The sequence below is a fragment of the Astyanax mexicanus genome, chromosome 10 (assembly GCF_023375975.1).
Source record: "Astyanax mexicanus isolate ESR-SI-001 chromosome 10, AstMex3_surface, whole genome shotgun sequence".
NCBI classification, from domain to species: Eukaryota; Metazoa; Chordata; class Actinopteri; order Characiformes; family Acestrorhamphidae; genus Astyanax; species Astyanax mexicanus.
The window spans coordinates 38,310,556-38,328,952 of record NC_064417.1 but is presented as its reverse complement, the minus strand read 5'-3'; the positions used below and the strand labels follow the sequence as shown (position 1 = coordinate 38,328,952).

The 18,397-nt window shown below is 36.6% G+C and overlaps 1 protein-coding gene across 2 annotated transcripts in view; it reads right to left on the bottom strand.

Moving 5' to 3' along the window:
• The window catches only part of arhgef37 (Rho guanine nucleotide exchange factor (GEF) 37), a 30,359-nt gene extending 19,050 nt beyond the window's left edge, over positions 1-11,309 (bottom strand). Inside the window, exons 1-4 of one of the 2 annotated variants that reach the window (XM_007246410.4) lie at positions 10,797-11,309; positions 3,032-3,393; positions 940-1,069; positions 179-326 (exon numbers count right to left, since the gene is read on the bottom strand). In XM_007246410.4, the coding sequence (XP_007246472.2) occupies positions 179-326; positions 940-1,069; positions 3,032-3,382 (629 nt within the window). In that variant the 5' untranslated portion in view covers positions 3,383-3,393; positions 10,797-11,309. Of the gene's footprint in view, positions 1-178; positions 327-939; positions 1,070-3,031; positions 3,394-6,393; positions 6,609-10,796 lie in introns of those variants that run through there. The other variant, XM_007246411.4, reaches the window with a different exon arrangement.
• Between the last annotated feature and the right edge of the window lie 7,088 nt (positions 11,310-18,397).

Sequence of the window (18,397 nt, the reverse complement as noted above, 5' to 3'; positions counted from 1 at the left end):
TGCAAAAAATTCTGTTTACAGTTCACTGAGCATGCTGTCAGTTATGATACAGTGGAACACAGCAGGCAGATTCATAATGAGTTATGCTCATTATAGGGTTCAGTAAAAGCAATGCTGCATTCAGCAATCAACAGACTGATAATCAGTAAAATCATTAACCAATGGTAGTGTAACTCACGCTGAGGACTTGATTACTTTCACCATCTCCATCCACAGGACCTCCTTCTGTTTATAGCCATTCTCTATTGCTGTGATGTTATTGTAGTTGGCCAGGTACTCCTTGTAGGCAGTCTCTATGTCTCGTGATAAAGTCAGAAAAGATGTGCCTGGGGGAAAAAAAATAAACAAACAACAGTATAGATAAGTGTTGTTTTTTTATTTGCTGCAGACCTTTTAAGCTAATGAGAACCTATAAAATGAACCTCAGAATCTATATTCAGATCAGCACCACTGTAAACAGCATGACAGGCATTGAACTTCAGTACTCTGCTCTAAATTTAGAAGCTAAATTTGCTGCCAAGCCGCGATTAAAACAGCAGTTTATTTAACCCACATACTCAAGAACAGAACTTAAGAACAGCCTTAGAATGAGTCAAGCGTGCCTAGAAGCTATGAATAAACATCAGGCTTCCTGACAGTTCACCAGGCAAGTACTGTCACATCATTACGTAGTACGGTACACAGCAGTTTTGGAAGCGTGCTTATTGTATTGGTCACAATACATCATTACATTCCATTAAAGTGTTCACATAATAGGTGCGCCAATGATCCACATTAGAAAACACATGAATAACCCTGAACCAGAAATTCCAGTTTGTCTTAAAATATTTACACATTTTTTCCAGCTACCTGGAATCTCCAGACTACATGTGCTTTCATTCAATGAACCTGTGCCACATTCCCCGAACCGGATATTCCAGTTCAGCCTGTATCACTCACAGAGAGTCTCCAGATACTGAGGATCGCTGGGCTTCATATGCGCTTGGTGCAGCAGGCTGAGGAATCTTCCAGACACCTCCATCACCTCGTCTATGTGCTGGAACATTCCATCTAGATTGGCCAGTGGAGGCTGTAGGAAAATGTATAGGATGTGAGAGATTACTCACTATGATTAAATCTTCTTATATATAGAAACCTGTAAATAGCTTTACAGTAGGGGTGTGCCATATCATATCGTACACTATAATATCGCCAAAATATTTGAATATCTTGAACAATATTATATCCTGAAATATTGTGCAGGATCACCCACCCCTAATCATCACATCAGGGTTCACACTGTTCTCCCATTATCTATCTACTAGAGACAGATTATATCTGTCCAGTATCATTTATTTTACTTTAAACCTGGATATATGGAGATATTTGGAGTGCATTATTATTATTAGTATCATGAAATTCTGGATCATTGACTTCTGTTACAAATCTCAGTTAGGCGTGTGCCATATCATATCGTATGCAATAATGAAATTTAATTTTCATTTTGATGCAGTAGTGCATTCATGATTTTTTTTTTTATTCAGTGTTTTGTCATATCGCCAAGAGTATTGTTATCGCGAAAATACCATGAAATATCGTGATATTATTTTAGGGCCATATCGCCCACCCCTACTTAACAGTTGCTTTAGTTAGTTAATATTTTTTAAATAGTTCCTCTAGAGAAACCAGCTGTTTATGCTGACTGTCTCTGCAATAGCGGACTACATGTGGAGGAGTTTTGGTTGTAGTGGGAGGAGTTTAATGGACGAGTGCTCACTGCTGCAAAAAATGATAGCCACTGCTGCTTCAGAATAGAATGAAAGGTCATGAAATCTGAATTACAAAAAAATGATATAAGGTTTTTCATTTTGAAATACAAATGGGGAATTTTGACAGTACTACTTTAAATAAAAAAATTAAAAGCCATAGTAAATCACATGTGGCTTAAACTTTAAACAGAGAAAGACAGCCTTTCTTTTGGTAAACAAACAAATGCTAAGGCTAAATGCTAAGTTACCTCAGTTAACATTACCATATTTTTCGCACTATAAGGCGCATTGTATTATAATGCGCACTATCAATGAACGTCTATTTTCTGGCCCATTTTCATACATAAGGCACACTGGATTATAAGACGCATTTTAAGAGACACTATAATGAACATCTAATTCAACAGGTCTTGCTGCTGTGGGGTGGTGGTGAAGGGGGTAACTAACTAAGTTAAGTAAAGCTAAGCTAAGCAAACAAAACTGTAATAAAAAAATCTTTTACTTTTAAGTCAAACGGGTGATGGATGTTAAATTACACAGAAAACTGTTAATTTGGGTGAGTAAAGTGCTTTCATTCGTTTACAGTAAGCTTAGACTCCTATTTTTTTTTGCGGCTAACTGCTCCAGCAGTGCTAGCCAGGGTAAGGGCAGACTACAGGCTGATAATGCTCCCCTCTGAACAGGGAAATAGCGAGCGTGGTTAGCGGGTAAGGCAGAGAGATTTTCTTGTGGCCTGGCCTTATCAAGACTTACCGATACCCAAGGTGCATGAAGTGTTCTAACTTAATGTTTGCGGCAATTGTGTAAAGTTTAAGCAAGCAGTTGCAGCTAGTAGGTAGAAATTACCAACCAAGCAAAGCTGTTCACAATACTGACCTTCTTCACACTGAAATGAAACCTAGGCTTAGTAATTCAAAACCAGGAATGTTGATTTAATTACACACTCACTGCCTAATCATATCAGTGTGTGCTCAGGGAACCGACTGTGTTTAAGGACATCTGCCACCTTCACACAAACACAAACACAACACAACACAGTGAGTGAATCTGAGGCATTTTTATACTTGAAAGTGTGTTAATGTTCATGTTTTACACTGTTTTAGGCTGCAGTTTAGTGAGCGGCTTAAGGAACTTTGCTAGGTTCAGTTGTCATCCTCTATATATGTGGGCTGTGCTGTGTCTCTCAACAAAAAGCCCAAAGTTCCAAACCAAACAAGATAGGTGTGAAAGCACCCTGAGAGTATTGATAGTAAAGAGCATTAACTGCTATATATTTCGCTAACCTGTATTTTCTCAAGGTTGCTGCGGATGGTGACCGTGCAGATCTGCAGATGTTTCAGATAGTTCTTCTCAGTTTCCTCCAGCTCCTGGATAGCCATGAGCTGCCTCTGGGCTGCCCTTTCCCTGGCCGCTGCCTGCTCAGCTGCAGCCTTCTTCTGTCTCTCTGCTTCCTCATCTTCCTCCTCTGCTAGATCTTCAGCAAGTCCATCCATTTCTCCCACCATCTCCACCACTGTTCTGGGGCCTCTGACCTGGCCAGCCACCTCTTTGACCTCCTTGGTGAATTCCTCTGGTGTTCCGTGTCTTCTCAGGCTCTCTGCTGGAGATCTATTGGTCCTGAGGATATGCGCCATGCTAGGACAGCCTGGGGACAGGACAGATGCGGAAGTGCAGTGTTAATCCAGGTTTATAATGAACCACAGTGACTCCAAAACAAGAGTTTAGAGAGAGCACAGCAGAAGCAGAAACAGGGTTCATAACACAGGCAGAAAGAAAGGAAGGAAGGAAGGAAGGAATCAGTATTAGCATTTCCCACACAAAGACCTCCCTGTCCCATGTGTACTGATAGTGGCCCATTTTAGTTCATTATAATCCATTTTACCAAATTCCAAGGAAATTATATTACACACTGTTGTTAAAAAAAGAGCACAGAGTTTCATAAAGAATCACATTTTTATTTTTTTAATTTGTAGTTTATGACATAGACCTTTCATTTTAGATACATCAAAAATAAAGCAAAAAGGAGGTTTAAGTTGGCAGTCCACTGATTTTGTAAACACTTAGTACAGGCCTGAAACAGTTTTTTGTTTTAACTATGTTTTTCCTCACACTTTTTAATGCTGATGTCTGTAACTTTTGGGATTTTGGGCACTCTTTCATGAGAATGGGTAATTGCACCGGGCATGCGGAAGAATCATTTTAAACTTGGCGGGTGTGATGCGGTCTCCTTTCAGAGCGGATGAATCCGATTCCAGGTTATGTTCAGTCAAAGAGAGAACCCTTTCAGGTCACGGAGCTCTCTCCACTGTTCAAACGGCAATCGGATAATAATCCTGGTTTTAGTGTGAACTCTATCGTGTTCCTTTTTAGTTTCATAGCTTGCTTTACTCCTTCGTTTCTATGTTTTACTATGAGTGAATGAGCTACTGAGGTCTGAGTTTCCTCTTCTGAAGTCTCCATTGCTCCACCAGCCGCTCCCGTTCAGTAAAACTAAGCCGTATCCTCTTTTAGAGGCTGTACATCTGACGTAAGTACGTAAAGACACGCGACATGACCCCTTCTCCACTAAGAAATGCTTCTGCTTTCAGTTTATAAGCAAAATAATACAGACTGCCACTTTACAGAAAATAAAGGGAATTAAACAAACAATAGCAAACTCTTGCAATTACTTATTTTTTGCTTTGTAATTTCAAACAAAGAGTTAATTACAGTAGTTTAGGGAATCATAGGGCTCTACTTCCTCTAATTCTGCTGCTTTAGAACATTATAAAACATCCTTTTAATTTAAAAATGGGTATACAGAAAGTGTGATGAGAGGGAGAAGAGAGAAAGAAGAAAAAGGTAGACCAGTTAAAAAGAACATGTACAATGTAAAGTAAAGATCCATTTCACACTGACGCCAGCACCACACGTTGGCAAATAAAGTTGCTTAATGACTTTGAGCCACATAACAACATGCTAAAATGCATTTTTTACAGTAGAACATTAAAATTCATTAAAGCCAAAGAGATCACAAAAAAGCCTGAGCAGACCACATGACTAGGAAAACTGAAAACAAATGCTAGGGCTAAAGTTTCCTCAGCTAACATTGCTATCCTAGCCCTGTACAGATGGGAAGGGGAGCATGATAAGTAAAGCTCAATGCTTTATTTAATTTAATAAATATGAGCAACAATGACTAATAAAAGGTTAAATTACAATGAAAATCATACAGGAAACACTATTCCCAAGTAAAATACAATAGCCAGTGTAACACACTGTTTTTGTTTTAACCAAACTTCATATCAATGATTCAGTAACTTTTTAGAAAGAAAACTCACTAAGGTGACAGAGATAGAAATTCCAAAGCATGAGATTAAAATTAGCAGCAGAGGCTCTGAAGATGGAAACAAAGCCAATGGGTTTGGCTGCCACTTAGGATGCGAGTGTAAAGAAGCTGCTATTAAAGGGACTGAATGGCTCTGAAGGACCAGGGTCTGTGTGCATTGTTTCATTGATGTCCTCTGGGGTGGAACACGGTGGGCTACTGGAGGAGGGTCTTTAGACACTCAAAGAGATGCTACATGTGTCAGTCAATCAGGATTTCAGCCATTGGATGACAAACACTTGTGAACTCAATAGATATTCAAAAAAGAATCAAACAATTAAAGAGCTGTTTAAGGGTTTCTGCTAGATGATGAAGAAGTGATGCCTGAAAAAAAGTCTCAATATTAAAGTCTAATTAGTTTAGTGTTAGAACCTACAGCAAAACAACAGGAGAGAACCTGGTGATTTGATATGGATCACAATACAGGATTAGAACTTGATATATTATGCATTATTATGCTATTGTATTATCATTATATTAGATTGGTCATAAAAAGACAAAAACATTGTTTTCTGCAGTTATTTCTGGGACAATATACAGCTCTGGAAAACATTTTAGAAAAATACAGTTTCTGAATCAGTTTCTTTGATTTTGCTATTTATAGGTATATGTTTGAGTAAAATGAACATTGATGTTTTTTCTATAAACCACAGACAACATTTCTCCCAAATTCCAAATAAAAATAATGTTATTTAGAGCATTTATTTGCAGAAAATAAGAAATGGCTGTCAATACTTGGTTGAATAACCCTAGTTTTTAATCACAGTTTTCAAGCATCTTGGCATGTTCTCCTCCACCAGTCTTACACACTGCTTTTGGATAACTTTATGCCACTCCTGGTGCAAACATGTAAATCCATCTTCCTCTTGATTATATCCCTGAGGTTTTCAATTAGGTAAAATCAAGGAAAAACAACATCATTAAGTGGTATTCTATTTTTTTCCAGAGCTGTATATCGTCCACAACAAAAGTATTTATAATGGCAGACCTAACTGATACAGGATATGGTTAAACATAATATGGTGATACATCAATATATTAATATTTTCTTTCTTTAGTTCTACTTTATCAAAGCAAATCTTTTGGATTGACTTGGACTGTTACTCAACAGCTCACATCAACATCAACACAAACAGAGAAAAGCTGCAGCTCAGCATGTTCCAGAGCCTCAGTCTGAAGCCTGCTTTAAAGTGCTGCAGTGCAGCACCCCATCCCACTGGACTAACCGGGCAGGAAACGACAGGTTAGCATTATAAATCAATTAAAGTGCATCATTACCTTCAGCAGCAGAGAGAAATCAGAGCTCGATCGCCCGGCGTGGAGAGAGAAAGAGAGAAAGAGAGAGCCAAGGGAAGGTGGTGAAGGTGGTGCGCTCCGTTAGGGGAAAAGCTGGCATGTAAACACATGCACACACACTCTCAGACTGGGGTAACTTTCTCCACTGAGTCAGACTGCGGGCCCCGTGTGGCATGGGTGTGTGACTGGAGGGGGGGATGGGTGGGTCAGCAGAGGAGTGTATTGGGGGAAGGAGGGGCTGTTAGCAGCAGGGAATGGGATAAGGCCAGTGAGGACACACACACACACACACACCCCACACACACACACACGCTCGCTCGCACACATACCGCTGAATAGGCTGATTGACTGCACCAGCTAGTGGAAAGGAAGCGACGCCTGCTGAGGAAGCGGCCCATTTGCTGCAGTCTAAACAGGACCAGCAGTATAGTGCACATGCACGGGACAGGATGCTCACAACCATGTCATCAACACAAAAAAAAAAAAAAGAAACAAAAAAGAAAAACGCCCTATGCACTACTAAAGGTGCTAAAACCATCACCGCAGTGTGGCTGAGATAGAAACTACACAAATGCAGCAACCAAAATGAAACCAAAAAAAGGGGTGCAAGCAATTTACAAGTCTGCAACATATCGGATGAGGGTCACTCACAGACCTACTGTAAAAAGAATACAGCAACACTACAACGTCCACATCAGCAGCCATAGAGCAAAGTTCAAAACAAAGTGTACACGAAATTCTACATCAATATAGTAATATTTTTTTTTCTGATAAAGTAAATTCAAGTAAGATAAAGAGAAATTGTAGCTTCTGATGCATCTTCCGGGCAAGGGTGGAGGGCTCCCATTAAGGGAAGATTTAGAGACATTACTGGCTATTCATTCTTGCCACTGTGCTGTTTACACTACTGGTTACAACAACTGTTTGTGCTGTTATCACGAGTCCTTCAGTTGTTGTGGCTATTACACTACATGACTACGGTAATCTGTGACACAGGATAACAAATTACACCATTTTTTAAATTGGGAAATCACAGACTTGCAAACTGCCATGCCAGAGAGGAGAATAACCACTTGAAGTGAGTCCAAAATCAAAGTGTTTATATGTAGCAATTGAGCAAAGTCAGAGTTTATAAATTAAATATCTAAATGTTTCCGTACTATAGATATAATTTGTAAGGTTTTAAACTCCAGTCATAAACCTTTTAACCATACTCTCTACCTGTAACCCCAGCATTTGCTTTCCAACCAGTCAGCACTCAGTAGCAGAGGATCTAGTGTCTTTACTGCATAAAATCTGTTTGCTATAGAAAAAATTGTAAATGCCTTTTTAGTAAAATACATCATTTTACTTTTTAAAATGAATGGAATACACAGAACAAGTAGTTAATAACTTTTAAATGTGCGTTTTTAGCTTTTAGCTCCACTCTCCCCCATTCATAAAAGTATGCAACTAGATCAGATATTAAGAAAGTAAGTCAAACTCATTTTCTTTATAAAGTTAACTGAACACCACACAGAGACACCTCAAAAAGGACACCACTATCCTCCAAGACATGGCAATAAAAACAGTTTAAAAAATAAATTATTAAACATTTTTTCCAAACATTGTTGTGTGATATGTTATACTATACCGCAACATAAACTATAAAATAGACCAACAAAAATAGGAAAAATTGTGTTTGATTCTGAGACAACATAACATGCCATTTTCTAACCCAACCGACTGAACATGACCTGGAATCGGATTAAGCTGCTCTAAAAGGAGACCGCATCACACCCACCCAGTTTAAAATGAAACCCCCAAATCCCAAAAGTTATGGACATCAGCTTTAAAAAAAAAAAAAACACCTGCATAAGTTATGAGTAAGGTTAAACTCTGTCCAGCATGCTCATGGCAAGATGGATGGAAAATTCCAATTTTGTTGTGTGTACATTTAACATTCTTCGATCCACAGTATGTGTATCACATATGTACTAATAAATGTGCTGATAACAGGTCACACAGTGGACAAAGCAGTGGGTGTTGCAATGAATGTGACTGGCGGCATCTGCCCATTCAAACAGACAACAGACTGGCAGAGATCACATCCACATTCAGTTCAGTGTTATCTGGCTTCATATAAAAAACATGTTCAATTTTTATAAATGTTGCACACTGTAGGGTATGATGTCATTAATATGTTTATGTAACATCATTTCACAAGATACTCTACACTTTCACATGTTCCCGGATGCGTAGGAACAAATGATAAAGACTATATCTCACAACATCACAACTGCACATTCACATTCACTATTGCACTCGGTCAGTACTCAGAGACAGAGGAGTGGCCCTTGGCTGCACTGTGGACGGAATGTACATATGGACAATTTCCTGGAATGCAGGAGATGTGGTTCATCTGTGTGACATCATCACAAAAAGACACAACAAGTAAAATGAAAGAATAGCCGACAGCCGAAAGAAAATGAATCTTGCTTTGTACTCATGACTCACAACAGTTTAAGTGAATGTAAGTATAACAGTAAAGACTATTCCTAAAACAATTAAATGAAAAAACTCTAAATCATTATGGTTGCATTTAAATTTTACTATCTTATCTGTGTTTTGTTTTCCACAAAAACGTACTCTATTATAAGTTATTTACCTTTCCCATAGAAATCACTAGGTCATTTTTTGAGCTTTTGGGGAATTTACTGAATGTTTGAAAAACATATTTTTATTAGAAACGCAACAGCATTGAACTGTGTCAGGCAGCCATCTTTTTGCTGGTACCTGGTATCAGATGATATATTCTGGTCTTTGATGGACAAAGTGGTTTAAAACTGGCCATTCAGGCAAAAACTTACTGGAGTGGGCTATTCAATAAAGGACTGTATTTGTTATTATGTTACACTACAATCCAAGTCCATTTCACACCAGATTTCCCTTTTAAATGACACCCAATCTATAACATAAAATCAGAACAGAAATAATTTACATATATCAGTCTTAAAGGCACAGTGACAAAACTGACACTTTTATTCCAACTACAACAATACAATTTTGAAACCTCACATTTTTTAAAAGAGGTTAAGAGAAAACTGGCTATCTATTGACAGGGCCATTTAAAGGCATTTAGGGGCCCCCACCACATACCACCCAAACACGCCCACAACCCCCAACTCCCTGCACCTCTATCTGGATCAAAAATATATTAACATTATAAAAAATAAACTTAGATAAAGTGAAAGCAATGGTATAAAACGCACTATAACCACCATCCTTACTGAAATGTTATATTGTTGTTTAATCAAGGTAGAGGCAAAATGTGCTCTGCCTCAAACAGAACGCGGCTACAAATATAACCATATAAATCTCAGTTCTGTTACATAAACTTAAGATGAGTAAAGGACATGTAAATATAATCAACTATCGTCAAATATTAAGGAGAGGTTTACCCATTCTAGTGTTTAAAACAGTGAACAGCTGGTGTGCATGGACACTGCTGAACATGTTCCAGTCTGGTTATATGCTACTGTTAGTAACTATAGAGGAAGGGGCCTCTTTAAGGGAAATGTTGATTACAGTGTTATATTTCCTGATTTGACCATCACAGAAATAAAACAACCTCTCACACAGTGTGTGGTTGATTTCAATTCATAACCAATGAATTGAAAGCCCCAGGCCAGCTCTGGATTGCCTATCCTGTTGTAACAGGCTAATCTAGTTAAATACAGCTCTGGAAAAAAAAAATTAAGAGACTACTTATGTTTCTGAATATTTTTTATTTTTATTTTGCTATCTATATACATATGTTTAAGTAAAATGATTGTTGTTTTATTCTATAAACTACAGCCAACATTTCTCCCAAATTCCAAATACAAATATTATCATTTAGAGCATTTATAATGCAAAGAAAACAAGCTCATATTGATAAAGTTTTAAGAGTTCAGAAATCAATATTTGGTGGAATAACCATGGTTTTTAATCATAGTTTTCAGGTATTTTGGCATGTTCTCCTCCACCAGTCTTACACACTGCTTTTGGATAACTTTATGCCACTCCTGGTGCAACAGTTCAAGCAGTTCAGCTTGGTTTGATGGCTTGTGATCATCAATCTTCCTTGTATTTATATTTCAGAGGTTTTCAATTTGGTAAAATCAAAGAAACTCATCGTTTTTAAGCGGTCTCTTATTTTTTCAGAGCTGTATACAAGAACTAGCAGGAGTTAACTAGATTAGATAAATATAACTGTTACAATAAAAGTAGGATATGGGCCCTTTAACCAGGACCCAGAAGGAGGGTTTCTCCTTTTAAGAACTGAAGAAAACTCAGGCCAGTCTAGACTGTGAGAGTCCAGCATTTTAACTGTTTATTAATCCCAGCTCGTTCCCCTCACTCACCTACAGTAAACTACACCCTGCTGACTGAAGACCATCACAGCCCCGCGAGGAGGTTCCTGAAGCGGCGCTGCTGCTCCTCAGACCCCGGACTGTCGGACTGTTTACATCAGGCGGCGCTCAGTTCCAGCGTCGCTGTGACTTCAGTACACACAGCTCCTCTGACCAGCCCCCGCCGCCCACTGCGCCATGTTCACTCACGTTTCGCCCCGCAGCCTCAGCCCCGCACAGCCTCAGTCCCGCACAGCCTCAGCCCCGCAGTCCGCTCTGACACGAAGCGACTCTCCTCCTAAAACACTCTCACACAGCGGCTCCTGTCAGGTGAATCAGCCCGAGGGCTTCACCAGCGCTGCACTGACTCCCTAACTCAGCTCCTAACAGTGACACGCGCGGGTTAAATACCGCTGTGACTCATAAACTCCTAACTCCAACTGTTGATTTTCACTGTTAACCGAGTTAAAAGGAAGGCTGTTTATCTCCAGCGTTACCCTGTCTTTACCCATATGTCACCAAAATAGGATTGCCCTAAGCTCTGAGAAACAGCGGCACCGCGTGGTGATCTGTAGCAACTGCAGAGACAGCCATGCTATGCTGCAACATAGTGGCTGTGTCCCAATATATGGAAAAAAAATATTCCCTAAGGCTACGTTCACATTACCTGGCTGAAGTGACTCATATCTATTTTTTTTTGCTCAATGTGGCTCAGATCAGATTTTGTCATAGCTGTGTAAACGTGCCAAATCAGATTTTTTCATCAGATTTAAGTCACTTGTGGGACATTCCAGGATTTTGGTACATTTCAGGGGTGGTCACTTCTGAAAATTTGATCTTCAATTTGATAATTTTTTAGTTATATATTTATTAAATACAGGTAATAGACTATCAAAAAGTTTGATTTGTCAAGCTCAGGTATCAAAGCAGTTTTTTTTATTAAATTATGCAATATATTGACAAACATATTTTGAAAAAAAAATGAAAATTGTTTCTCTGCCAGGTAAAATTCCTTATGGTAACAGGGTTGCGTGCATGTTGTAGGACACAATTTAATAGCATAAAAACTGTAACATGCAATACAATGTAGACCAAAGAAGTTGTTTAATAAGTAAAGGAGATGCATATCAACAATATACAAGAGGAAGTAATTTATTTAGAGATTATTTTAATTGTTAAATTAAAGTAGTGGGTCATTCAATGTGTGGGACAAGAGAAAACAGCCATTTTTTGAGGTGGTCCAAAGGTATTTGGTCTTTTGAATAAAGAATCTAAGAAGCTTATTTTTCCACCATATTTTACAGTTTGTCTTATAACAAGTACATTCTTCACAAAAAAATAGTCATGTACATATTTTGGATATGTACATTTGAAATTTAAGTGGTGGGACAGGAAATGTCCCTTTTGCTACATTTACATTACAAGCCACATGGCTCAAATCAGATTTTTTCATCAGATTGGGTTTTGCTATCTTGGCGGTTCACGTTAACAAATGTAAGTGACCTGTATTTGTGTGTAATGTGAGTGGATTTGTATTGGAAACGCACAGCCTTCTTCACCAACAACAAAAAACGGCATATTTGAGAGACGACTCGTAGCTTTATAAAGGTGAAATGGATGAGTTAGCAGCTCTTATGTGGAGCATCTTTTGCTCAAGTGAAGTGCAAACAGCTGGTCTGAAGTACATGCTCAGGTCGAGGAGGTGAAAAAAGCTTTTGCTGTTTTTGCAGCTTTAGCTGCACAGCTGCACCAAGAGATGTGTGGGTACGAGAGAGAAGCAAGTAGCGCATGCGTAAAAGCAAAAAGACGCACGAATTACGATTTGACTGTTCACATTCATGTCACATGTCCGTGGATCATGGATTAAGGACCACGCATTGAAGTGGTTTAGATCTGATTTAAAAAAAAAATGGATTTGGCATTTTTACACAGCCATGAAAAAATCAGATCTGAGCCACATTGAGCAAAAAAAGCAGATTCGAATCACTTCAACATGACAATGTTATAGTGGCAAGGTATTCTTTAATTAACTTTTTCATTTTTGATCATCATACATTTTATTATTATTTTTTTTAACTTTTTTAATAAAATCCATTTTTGTATCATTAACCCTCTAATGCACAACATGGGTCAAAAAAGACCTGATTTTATATGTAACTGTATGTATGGCTCAGTGTTTCTATGATGTGTGTTTGAAATATATGAATCGTTAATCATTTTCTATTCCAAACTGATTTACCCTTATTTACCCTGCTGTCCTCATTTAATTGGGCGGTTCACAAGAATTGACGTGTATGCTGTTCCACATTGTTGTCATATCAAGCAAAAGTAAGGCAAGCAGAAAGGAAAAAAGGTTTAATTCATCTCTGTGAGACTAAACAGTATCCTGAAGTGTACATTCATGTCTCCGTACTTTAACAGGCACTTCAATTTACACAGGGATTATTAATTAGCTGAATCTGAGAACAGATGTCAGATTAAGGAGAAATCCTGATTATACAGGCCAGGGGTCCTTTAGGATTAGAAACCTGTTTCTCAGTAACAAAAGCTTAAAGAATGGCCGTTTGTTCTTGGGAAGAAAGTTATTGACAAGTTACTTTGTAAGTACAAACTCACAGTTGAGTTTGAGAACAGATGACCTATTTAGATGTTGTGTACTTGCAATTTTATTATCTTAATAGGCTACAGAGTGATGCAGTGCCCTTGAGAAAGTAGACATTCTTATTTGTCTCAGTAACTGGATTAGAAGGGTGTAAAAAGGTCAACTTGTGGTAAATAACACAAAATTAAGAATCTGTTTCTTATTTGATTAATTGTTCAATGGTCTGCCATCAACAGAATTAAAATATTGATAATTATAGTATGTTGCCTGATTTAGTTTGAGAAGTAGTATTGAAGTTCAGTGAAATGTTAATGTATTCTGTTCCATTCGGTTAATAATTTTGGCTAGTATGGTATACATCTAAAAAAAGAGATTTTTAAGTCAGTGCTAAAGTTAATTTTAATTGTACATTTTAAAATTACTTCTTAGCAAAACGTGAAAAATGTGATTAATTTAGATTATTAATCACAGAACATGTAATTAATAAGATTTTTTTTTCATCCCTTGATAGAACTAGTAAAATGCAGATTTCAATACTTTCTTGAGTATTGGAGTAATGCAAAGTGGGCAGTGATTGATGACATCAGGCAAGAACATATAGATGCAAAACACACGTTCATGTTAAGTAAATTAAGCATATTAAGTATTTACCTTTAAATGTACATAAGTACCGAAAGTAAAAGTACCATGATTTATTTTGACTCTAATATTCTATTATCATTACTGTCACAAGACTTAATCAAATCATTCAAGGTGGAAAGACACTGTGTCACTATTGATCCACCAATTGTTTAATTCAATGTAATTAATTTGTCAGACCCTAATGTATGGTAAAATGATCATAACAACACAAAACACTGAAGGCAAACAATTCACATTAGGTTTCATTATGTAGCTATGAAATTACATTTTGCAAACAAGTCAAAAGTTAAAGATTATTTATAACTAAGGTAAACGTTTAAATTTAATAAATAAAAACTAATGACAAACATTTTAAGACTTTTTTAATGTTCTGTTAAAGGAAGAGTTTTCTCTTTTCAACAAGAGTCAGCAATGCTGGATTCCTGCACCCTTTGTTAATCTATAAATTCACTAAATAAAAATATAGTGGAAATGTTTTTATAAGTACAAATAAAAACAGTTTTTCCTGTCTTGGTTTGATACACAGTTATTGCCGAAAGAATAATCAGTCAATCATAATATGTGTACTTGAATAATGAGCATCTCACCAATAAGATGTGTAGTATACTATGTTGTTTGTGACACAGTACACAAGTGCCCCCCTTCCTGGAGGAGTGGGTCAACACAGTGTGGTGATATCTCTGCTCAAACACACCTGATTAAACTCAGCATTTCATTAGCAGGTTCAGTCAGGGTGTTTAAACAAGGATCTCACACTGAACTCCAGCCTTTGTGGAAAAGATTTAGACCCCACTGCTAATACCACTAACATCTGAATGACAGTGTGCTGATAACAGAACACTGCTACTAAGAAGATTTAAAAGGTGTATTTTTGTTAACTCTAGAGATTCTCCTCTTCTTTTCTTTTCTGTACCCCTTTGTCAATTTAAATAAAATCTAACCAATATATACAGCTCTGGGAAAAAATAAGCCACTTAAAAATGATGAGTTTCTTTGATTTTACCTAATTGAAAACCTCTGGAATATAATCAAGAGGAAGATTGATGATCACAAACCATCAAACCAAGCTGAACTGCTTGAATTTTAGCACCAGGAGAAGTTACACAAAAGCAGTGTGTAAGACTGGTGGAGGAGAACATTCCAAGATGCAAGAAAACTGTGATTAAAAACCAGGCTTATTCCACCAAATATTGATTTCTGAACTCTTAAAACTTTATGAATATGAACTTGTTTTCTTTGCATTATATGAGGTCTGAAAGCTCTGCATCATTTTTGTTATTTCAGCCATTTCTCATTTTCTGCAAATAAATGCTCTAAATGACAATAATTTTATTTGGAATTTGGGAGAAATGTTGTCTGTAGTTTATAGAATAAAACAACAACATTCATTTTACTTAAACATATACCTATAAATAGCAAAATCAGAGAAACTGGTTCAGAAGTGGTCTCTTAATTTTTTCTAGCGCTGTATATTCATTTAACCAGAAAAAAACATTAACCAGGCAGAGAGTCATGGATGTCTCAAAGCACAAGAGGGTATATTCATCTGTATCTGTACATATGAATATTGTAATAAATTAAATATATGTGTACATATGAATTTCCATTTAATGTATTTATTGTGCATACATTAAATAGATAATAATATAAGCTAAATAACAGTCAAACAAAAGGTGGGAAATATAAAAAAAAAAATAAAAAACAGAGGGAAGGCAGATCTAAGGCAAAAAAATATTACGGAGCAGCAACAAAGAAAGCAGAACAATAAACAAATAAAATATTTTTTTGCTTTGTTTGTGAAGATAAATAGAGATAAAATAGACAAAATGGATAGAGAAAGAGAGGAAATAACTGTGTCCTAATATATATGCCCAAATATATATGTGAGTAGGAACATTTGGGTAGAGGTGCTAGATGTATGGGATGGTTGCTATATGGTTGGTATAATGGTTGTGTTGGTGGTGTGTTGATCTGTTATTTATTTATTTTTTTAAAAGGAGTTGTATTCATGCATAAGTGCATGTCTGATAAATAATGGGTGAAATAAATGGCTTTGAAAGAAGAAATCACAATTCAAACAGTGTCAGATATTTCAATAGCTGATTGCTTTTTTGAGGTTAACCTCGAATTCTTTCTACCCAGCTAACCGAGCAGCTTAACCCATGACATTACATCTCAGAAATGTGCTTTGCTCCTTGGAGACAGAGTTTGAGCCATTAAGAGGGAGTTACAAAATGTAAAACTGCGGCTCTCCACACATTCTGTCTCCTGGCAGTGCGACGTATTTCAACATAAGCCTGCCATGCGTGCTTGACTCTCGTCTCCAGTTTGCGTCTGTGGTTTCTGGGTTATTGATGTTGGAGAGGTAAATTGTGGGCCGTTCCTGTGGAAGCCATGCATTTTGACACGACGAGAGGAGCTGTGGGCCTGTCAGACATCTCCCTCAACCTCTCTCTCGCCTCTCTCAGTCTGACTCTCTCTCTCTCTCTCTCTCTCTCACACTATGATGCTGAATTAGAGCCCAACCTGCAAAACAAATGAGCGCACCCAGAAACAAGAGCCTGTCATTTCACTGCCCACTGAAACCGCAAGAGCAGTCATCTCCAGACAAGGCCGGCTTGTTAAGAAACTGTTGTCCTTATTTTAAAATCAACATGCGTTTTCATGCTTTGGAAAGAAAATAATAATCAAATGGACTATGGTATATAATCATAATAATACGTTCCAGACCGAGAAACAGGCCTGCAGGAGGCCTTTGAAATAAACATATGGTTATAATTTTTTCTACTCTGTCTTGTTGGGATTTTTTTCTCCTTCTTCTTCTCCTTCTTCCACTTCTTCAACAATATCTGTGGGACTGTAAATTATGATCTGCAGCTCAACTTCACCAAGCAGTTATTAGGAAATTTTGCATTCTATATGAGCACATTCTCCCCAGGTAGTCTGGGCTCTGGAATGTGAAAGGAAATGAGTGGGAAGACGACCAAAAGTGTGTGTGTGCTTAAACTCAATTAAATCAGGATTCAGGGTTTCCAGAACAATACAATAGCAACCCTCGCACAACACTTAAACGCTTAAACAGCTATAGGAATACTCCAGTGTATTTCAATCACATCTACTCTAGCTAGCATCTGTAGCATATTGCTAACACACACTTAAAACATACAGTAGGCGTTATACAACAATAACAATTTAGTGTAATGAAGAGGAGGTAACAACAGTGCTCTCCCTATAATACTCCTGCTGTACTAACACTCCACACTACATCAAGTATGTCACTGCCCTATTAAAAACGAGTATCTCTAAAGCAGCAACTTCCCAGGATAGAGAAAAAAACCTTCTAAACTTTTAATGAAAGCCAATGTAAAAAGAGTTAGTTTTATGTCATTTTTAAGTATTTCTATTGGTCCATTCAAGAAATTTCGGTAGCGTGTAAGGGACAGTTTGTGTGTTAAACCTTTTCAGTAAACTAAAAATTGACAAAATGGAGATACTTGTTTTTCCTCACCCAGGACATTTAACTATTCAAAAGTTATTTTTTCTATATAAATTATTTTCAGCTCAGTTAACGTTAATTGATTCAATATTTAGTGTAATCAAAAATTAAATTTTTAAAGTTACCAATGTTTACTTACATAGTTCTTCATAATTTTGTCAATTAAATGACTTAATGCTTCACAATTTTGGAAAAAAACTGAAAAAAAATCTTAATTCAAGCAGTCTACTTTTATAATAGGGGCTCCAATTTGTAGCTCCAATTTAATGTTCTATATGTTCTGTACAGTGTGCAAATTATTATTTTACATCTACAAATTACAACAATATTACTAACACTACTACTACTACTACTACTACTACTACTACTAATAATAATAATAATAATAATAATAATTTTTACTAATGTCTCAATGTATTATTATTTACAACATTATTACGCATATAAATTAGTAATGTTTAACAATATCTTACTATTGTCAATTAATAATTAGTTGAGACATTACTTAACCATTTAACAGTGTCTATAACTTTTTTGTGACCCTTATGGTAAACTGTAACAACAACAATAATAATAATAATAATAATAATAATAATAATAATAATAGTAATAATAATAATAATAATAATAATAATAATAATAATAATAATAATAATAACTTTAGTTAAACAGCAAGAATCATCTTACAAAGCTGTATAAAAAATAATTAAAAATGAAAAAAAAAAAAACCCGGTAATATACAAAACATATCAGTCAAACCAGGGACAACCCAATTAATACAACAACAATAGGATAATACTTTTTTCAAATATATCTATTTTATTCTATTTTATTCTATTCTATCTAACTATATAAAAGAGATATTTAAAAGTA